At 43.8% G+C, this 8,218-nt stretch overlaps 1 protein-coding gene across 1 annotated transcript; it reads right to left on the reverse strand.

Moving 5' to 3' along the window:
• Window positions 1-457: 457 nt before the first annotated feature.
• On the reverse strand, window positions 458-1,478 carry LOC127335129 (cell number regulator 2). The gene is made up of 4 exons (XM_051361719.2): window positions 1,378-1,478; window positions 1,211-1,282; window positions 865-1,077; window positions 458-772 (listed from the first exon to the last, which is right to left on the reverse strand). Exons 1-4 carry the CDS (start codon window positions 1,442-1,444, stop codon window positions 693-695), a joined length of 432 nt encoding a protein of 143 aa, XP_051217679.1. The 5' UTR covers window positions 1,445-1,478; the 3' UTR covers window positions 458-692.
• Between the last annotated feature and the right edge of the window lie 6,740 nt (window positions 1,479-8,218).

Consider the following 8,218-nt stretch of genomic DNA (forward strand, 5'->3'; position numbering starts at 1 on the left):
GAGATTCAGATGCCTACGATAAATGACACGCGGCTAGGAATGGAGGAATTAATCGAAAACGACTAGCAACAGAAAAGCACAGACACACTGTGACGCACACACCGAGCACAGAGACAAACTGGTTGCTTGGCATATTATTGTTCTGGAGCAGGAAGGTGACGATGGATAGATGGATCGATGGACCGATGGCCCTGAGCATTTGGCTTTGTATTTTCTAATACAAGTACACGGCGGCATGGTTCCGAATAACTTTGGTTGCACATCTCTGTTGTAGGATATACGATAGCGAAGGACTGAGCGAAGTAGAAGTTTGGAAGTCGGACGTTTCTCATACACGCTCGCACTTACTTAAAATAACACGTTTAAGAGTACACTGTTGAAAGTAAGAGTAGGAAATGGCGATTAGTGCATAGCTTCGGCTCATTCGGGAAAAAAGGGAGGAGAAAATGGTGAACTCTTTTTGGACTCATAAATCAGGTACTCCTAGATCTTATTGAGATTCAGATTTGTAGAGATACATCATACGCAGTTGGGCATTGACGAATTAACCGAAAACAACTTGCAACAGAAAGGCGCACACACCGAGCATGAGGACAAACTGGTCACAACAGACAAGACGGAAGTAGAAACTGCTAAGCCTGGCATTATTCTTCTTGAGCTGGAAGCTGACTACGATCGATGGGCGGCGCACGCTAACGAGTCATCCCCGGGTTGATGTGAGGCGCGACGGTGGGAGCGCCCTTCCCCATCCTCACCATGTTGGCGTGCCACCCTGCAGACCAAGAACAGATACGGTACGTTGCTGGTCAGCACGCCGCCGCCGGCGAAAACAGTCGAGCGGAGGAAGGAGGAAGGAGGACGTACCGATGGACATGTCGAAGCCGCGGTGCTGGAGCTCGCGGTACTCCTGGCAGAGCGCGCATGGCTCGCAGAACCAGTGCACGCAGCAGTCGGCGCATGGCTTCTCCTTGAGGCCGTAGTGGCCGCGCAGCCTGGAGCGGTAGCAGCAGGAGTAGAGGCAGCCCATCCCGGTCAACGAGGCCAGCGCCAGGTAGAGCGTCCCGCTCACGCAGCACGCTGAGCACCATGGACCAAGTTATTGCAGTATTATTCATCAATTAACAGAGAGATACGCATCAAAACAAACAGGAGCAAGCTGATTCGTTAACCGGAGAGAGAGAATCGTTTAGAAGGAAGGAACAGAGCTCACATGTGGCTCCCTGGTCGACGATCTCGGCGATCCTCCCGAAGGCCACGCACGGGCAGAAGAAGGTCAGGCAGCCTGCAAGCACAAGATTAACACACATGCCGGTGATCATCGCAAGTTCACGGCCGCGTTCTCTAGTTGAAGCGGAGAGGCCGGAGAGATCTGCTTACAGCTGCCGGCGTCGTCGCAGCAGCCCAAGAGGCCGGTGGTCCACGAGTTGCTGTTGAGGCTCGACATGAGGATGGAGATGGAGATACACGAGTGTGTGTGTGTGTGTGAGAGGCTGTGTGTGCGGTGGGAGCGTATTTAAGGACGGAGTCGGGCTATTCTGGCCCGTTTTTCACGCGGCGTGTGGGCCGTGCAACAAACAAATGTTACCTGTCGCCTGTCACCATTAGCGTCCTAGGTTGTACGTGCTGTCGTGTCGTCCCTTCATGCGCATTGCGTATTTGCATGTGACTTATCACTCCATGCATACAGGTCCAACATATGCACGATATACTACAAACCCACACCACACCAGCACTACTCTCGTGCCTAGGGGGACTCAGTTTGCTGCTGTCACAGCACTTGGAGATAGCGGCACCTGTGATGTCCCACTGCAGCTGGCTGTTGTCGTTATTAGTTGTAGGTGTACCGTGTGTGCAACTGCCTCCGGCTTTAGCTTTCCACACTACGGCGACGACAGCCATATATAGCCGGAACATGCCAACAAGTGAAAATATGGAAACTAGTGGGGGGTAATTTTCTATTATTTTTAGAGGTGCAACACCTCAACATGAGAAAATCACCAAACTCGAAAACGCAACAAGTGATCTATGCGAAATCCGTTTTCGAAGAACTAGAGCTTGTCATGAGAATAAGCACAAGCTCTAAAACACCACATGAATAATACCCAAATAACAACCAAGAAAGGTGATGCACCAAACTCGAAAACGCAATAAGTGATTTATGCGAAACCCGTTTTCGATGAACTAGAGCTTGTCATGAGAATAAGCACAAGCTCTAAAACATCACATGGACAAGACCCAAATAACAACCAAGAAAGGTGATGCAAGGATGCAAAGGTTTGAGCTCTCCGAAGGATACGATCGAGTTACTCACTCGAGAGCCCTCTTGATAGTACGGCAACTAAACTATAAACCGGTCTCCAACTACACTATGAGACCGGTGAGAAAGAAATCCTATCAAGAGCAAACCTTATACTTGCGCATTTCACTTGAGCTCGATGATGACGATCTTGACCTCAACAAGATGGAACGCCTTTCTTGATTGTGCTTGCTCCCCCATAATCCACCATGGGAGAGCTTTTTCTTCGGCACATCTTCACATATCCATGAACACCATATGGATGGCAAGCTTCAAGCATATGATCTCTTCGAGTTGGCTCATCTTGAACTTGCACTTCATTATGTTGATGTCTTGAAGTAACTTGAGGGCTCACTTCATCTTCATCTCCAAGACATACTTGACACTTGATATCCTTCATCAATTTCTTCTTATTGCAGCCTTGAAGCCAACAAATGGTTCAAGCATTGCCTATGGACAAGACCTACAAATATAACTCAATGCAAACATTAGTCCATAGGGATTGTCATTAATTACCAAAACCACACATGGGGGCTCCATGCACTTTCACTCGGGCGGCTCCGGACCCCCATTCCGCCTGGGAGGAGGTCCTGTGGTCTCCATGGCCGGAGTCCCCGGCGCGGTCGAGCCACAACAGTGCCTCGCCGCCCGGGGACGTCATCGACACCGACGCCGACGACGCCCACAGGGACTAGGCGGCGCACCGGCGGCCACCGCGTCGTCGACCAAACCCTAACATAGGGTTTTTTAGTTTAAATTTTAAAGCCCATATAGAGGGCTTTCTTTTGTTAGTTATTTGCCCAAAATAGGGCTATGTACAAATTTGTCCAAAATATGGCATATGCTTAATCAAATTTCGTTTAAATTTGCATTTTAAATTTGTTTTAATTTTTTTTCGAATATGCGCTGCGTCCGCACGTTGGGCGCAGCGTACGACCCAAACGGACACGCGAACGCGGGCCGCTGTCCGGGTGTCCGCTCGGCCACCTAAACAGCCCAACGGATCTGTTTGGATCGCTCAGTTGGAGATGCCCTAAATCCTTCATACGGCTCGACCTCAGAGCGGCATGCCTATGTTGCATGACACAGCAGGGCCACACGTGCAGAGTGCAGTCACTTTTAGGTTTTCTTTTTTGGTTTGTCTAATAAGGAGTGTTCAGAGATCAAACATAGATGAGGAGAAGAAGGAGGTAAATTACCGGAAATTCAATTCGGCTTCCGGGTGTATATGCACCCTTTACCAAAAAATCATATTTCGAAATGTCAAAAATTTTTAATAATTTTTTTTATACATCTTCATAATATATGTTCGTTCGTCAAGTTTCACGAAAAACCAATATTTTTGTGGTCTATATAAAAAAGAGAAAACTTATCTTGTGGAAAGCATTATTTTCAGCACTGAGTTTTGTCTTTTTACACACGTCACATGATAAGTCGATTTTTTATGAAACAACTTTCTAAGCGTGTAGCACGAGAAGATTTACATGCAAATTTTTTGTTTCAATTTTTTTAAAATTCAAAATATGTATAAGATGCATTTCAAAATAGAGGGAGCATATGCTCCCATATTCCAAAACACCACTCCCGTAAATTACTCCCTATTTCCTATCGATATACAATATGATAAGTCAAATAGTTTATATGCTGCAAATTATTTCCCATTCGATATATTGGATTAAGATTTCAGGTCCTGAGCCAAACAAAAACCTAAAAAATGAGGCAATTTCAAGGGATATATGAGGTTAACAGCAACACGTACAGTCGAACTGACCGTACCTTGTGGCCGTCCCATCATCGCTTCGCTAAAACATGATTAACATCGCTAAACAAGGGGAAGTAATGAGCAATGGTATGGCGGTGTCCTGCAATATATTCCGCAAGTACCGAATGTGCGAACAACCTCCAAAATAATGAGTGAAAATCATCAAGGAACAGTACGGAGGAGTCCACAAGTACCAGTTGCCCTACCGAAGGGCCGAAGAAACACAAGATTTTTGAAGGAACGTCTACCGGCTTAACAAGCAATGGTACGGCAGGGTCCAAAAAAGGTAAAACACCTAGGTTAATCCTATGGCTAATATGACAAATCATGAGGCCAAAAAAAGGTAAAACACCTTGGTTATGGTCACAAGTATTCCTTCATAGTCTTTTAAGTCCGGTTATAAAACATATACCACTTTTTTGCATGATCTCACTTACTTAAAAGTTGAAGGTCCAGTTGCGCAATGAAAAGAAAGAGTGCTAGTCTTGAGTTAACAATATGGTAGTTTAATGTCATGCCTCGGACGTTTATGCTTCTCTAGACACAACTTGCATTCCCATTTACTAAGTTCTATGAATATCCTAATATATTATCTACGAGAAGGTAGAGGATTGTTACTTATTTGATCTTTCACATTAACAAAAATCTTTGATGTGGCTGATTTGGCATAATGAAACTTGTGCAATATTTTATTCACTGGTACAAAAAAAGGGCTTTAGTCCCGGTTCGCAACTGCCATTAGTCGCGGTTGCGCAACCGGGACTAATTAAGCGCGACTAAAGGCCCCCCGTTAGTCGCGGTTGCTTACGAACCGCGACTAAAGGTCCATCCACGTGGGCGGCTACCATGCGCCTGGGCGAAGGACCTTTAGTCCCGGTTTGTGTCCCCAACCGGGACTAAAGGCTATTTCGTTATTTTTTTTAATTCATTTGGGTTTCTTTTTTTTCACTCCGTTTTTTTTTTCTATTTTTTTTTCAGAATTTCTATTATTTCAGTTATTTGCATAGCTTAGTCTCTATCTGTAACTACACTTATCTCTAGTCAAATTACTTACTCGTGGCCAAACTTCCCGCTCGGTCACCCATCCTCCCACTACTCCATCTCTAGCACGCTTAACTTCCGAGTTCCATTCCGTCCCGCATCCAAGTGCTACGCGCACATGTATGTGATACTAGTATCATATCAATCCTATTAACATGTTGGTCGATGTCACATTTTTTTATTGTTTGAATTTCAAATAATTCTTTTTCATAAACAAAAATAATGATGTAATAATAATCGTGAATAAATAAATAAACATTAACTTTTTAATTTTTAATTTTTTTAAGTTCTTAAATATTTTTTTTGCCAAACCTAAAACCTAAAAATTTGTAAATCTTAAAATTGGGTAAAAGTAATAGTAATCTTTATGCTGGATGCAATTATTAATTTTATTTTAAAAAAAAATTAAAAAATATAAAATCCATAATTTATAGCAAAAACTAAAATCTTCCTGCTTTCATATTTTTATTTGGAATTTTGAGAATCTAAAAATTGGCTAACCGGGTAAACCCCGGTGAATTCGGATGTAACTTTTTCCCAGGATTTTTTTGATATATTATACGTTTTTTTCCGAAGTCGTATGCAAAAGTTATTGCGGTTTTACAATTTTTAAACTTTTTTTGCAAAAAAAGTGAAAATTTGAATTTCTTAATTTCTCCGAATAGTAGGTTGCATAACATACAAGAATATGAAAACAATTTTTTTTCAATTTTCTATCATTTTCGCTTGTATTTTACAAGAAAAAAGGCGATACACGGGGTGTGTGTGTGCAGGTTGCGTGGGAGTAAAAAAACTCGGAAAAACCTTTAGTCCCGGTTGGGGACACCAACCGGGACTAAAGGGGTACCGTTTAGTCGCGGTTGGCGTCCCCAACCGGGACTAAAGGTTTTTCCGCCGGCCGCATCCCTCCATAGCCCTTTAGTCCCGGTTGGTGTTACCAACCGCGACTAAAGGGGTACCCTTTCGTCTCGGATGGAGCATTAGTCGCGGGTCGCCTCCCGAACCGCGACTAAAGCCCCCTTTAGTCGCGGTTCGAATATTTCCAGGACTAATGGGGGTGGACGGAAGCCTCTTTTTCTACTAGTGATTGCTACACTAGCTATGCTAAGATTTCTAAGTGAACCAACTTTCCCCTTGTTTCGATTTAAACTTTGTGTTACTTATGTTTTTGGTTTCTTGCTTGAGGATAATCAAGGTTTAAGTTTGAAATGTTGGTGAGTGGAAAATACACTCATCTTATCTCTGTCTAAAATGTATATTTCTCACCATTTTCCTGAGAATATCTCTATTGACATACCACTAATCACTAATAATTACATAGATGTGCAAATCTCTTTGTTATTTTATCTTGTGCAGATTTGGATGCATTAATGATGAAATATGAGCAAATCAACACTACAAGAAAAGTTGCCATGGCCGACGAAGTTGAAGTCGCGCCGTGGTTGTTGGTGTACCATGGCCGACGATTTTGGGTCTGTCCGTTGTGCATGTCAAAACGTTTTTTTTCTCATTTTTTAGGCCACCTAGCCCGACGAAACCGGCCAAAACGTTGCGTATGGTGGCCCGGGACGTGGTGCATCTCGAATTCTCGGGTTCGCCGGCCGAGTCAACGCAAATCCGCACCGCCGAGGGATGTAGGGCCCAGATGACAGCCTCTCTGGCATTGTTTTTTTTCTCGATCGCGCCATCTCGTTCAACGCTCTCCGATCGAGCCGTTTACGATGCAGGATCATGGGTCCCGCATGTCATCCTCTATGAACCAAAATTCTTTCTATTCTTGGATTTTTTTTGACACCCTGATTTCTGGCTACTTCCTTTTTCTTTTGATCCCTTGCCGCCTTGGAAACGTTGACACCGCTCCTGCTAATTGGGACCCGCATGTCATCCTCTATGAGCAATCAACTTTCTTTTCTTGGAGTTTTTTTTGGCACCTCAAATTTGGTCACTTGCCTTTTTCTTTCGATCCCCTGCCGCCTCTCAAACGGTGATACCGCTGCTGCTAAATGGGACCCGCATGTCATCCTCTATGTACTATAAAACTTTCTTTTCTTGGATTTTTTTTGGCACCTCATATTTGGTCACTTACCTTTTTCTTTCGATCCCCTGCCGCCTCTCAAACGGTGAGACCGCTGCTGCTAAATGGGACCCGCATGTCATCCTCTATGTACTATAAAACTTTCTTTTCTAGGATTTTTTTGGAACCTCATATTTGGTCACTTGCATTTTTCTTTCGATCCCGTGCAGCCTCTCAAACGGTGATACCGCTGCTGCTAAATGGGACCCGCATGTCATCCTCTATGTACAATCAAGTTTCTTTTCTTGAATTATTTTTGGCTCCTGATATTTGGTCACTTGCATTTTTATTTCGATCTCATGCCACGTTGAGGACCCTGCAGGCTCATGGGACCCGCATGTCATCTTCTATGTACAATAAAATTTCTTTTCTTGGATTATTTTTGGCTCCTGATATTTGGTCACTTGCCTTTTTCTTTCGATCCCGTGCAGCCTCTCAAACGGTGATACCGCTGCTGCTAAATGGAACCCGCATGTCATCCTCTACGTACACTCAAGTTTCTTTTCTTGAATTATTTTTGGCTTCTGATATTTGGTCACTTGCCTTTTTCTTTCGATCTCATGCCACGTTTGAAACGTTGAGGAACCTGCTGGCTCATGGGACCCGCATGTCATCCTCTATGTGCTATAAAAGTCTATTTTCTTGGGTTTTTTTTACCCTCTGATTTTTGGCTATTTCCTTTTTCTTTTGATCCCCTGCCGCCTTGGAAACGTTGAGTAAGCTGCTGACTCATGGGACCCGCATGTCATCCTTTATGTACAATCAACTTTCTTTTTCTTTTGATCTCAAGCCGCATTTGAAACGTTGAGACCGCTGCTGCTAATTGGGACCCGCATGTCATCCTCTATGTACAATAAAGTTTTTTTCTTGGATTATCTTTGGCTCCTGATATTTTGTCACTTGCCTTTTTCTTTCGATCTCATGCCGCCTTTGAAACGTTGAGTAAGCTGCTGGCTCATGGGTCCCGCATGTCATCCTCTACGAACAATAAAAATTTCCTTTCTTGGAGTTATTTTTGACCCCTAATTTCTGGCTATTTGCCTTT

Source organism: Lolium perenne, chromosome 2 (genome assembly GCF_019359855.2).
Source record: "Lolium perenne isolate Kyuss_39 chromosome 2, Kyuss_2.0, whole genome shotgun sequence".
Taxonomy (NCBI): Eukaryota; Viridiplantae; Streptophyta; class Magnoliopsida; order Poales; family Poaceae; genus Lolium; species Lolium perenne.

Coding starts and splice junctions, on each gene's coding strand:
- LOC127335129 (XM_051361719.2), bottom strand. CDS start 1,444: ATGTCGAGCCTCAACAGCAACTCGTGGACCACCGGCCTCTTGGGCTGC. Junction 1,078..1,210: donor CGTCGACCAGGGAGCCACAT/GTGAGCTCTGTT, acceptor CATGGTGCTCAG/CGTGCTGCGTGAGCGGGACG. Junction 773..864: donor CGGCTTCGACATGTCCATCG/GTACGTCCTCCT, acceptor CTTGGTCTGCAG/GGTGGCACGCCAACATGGTG.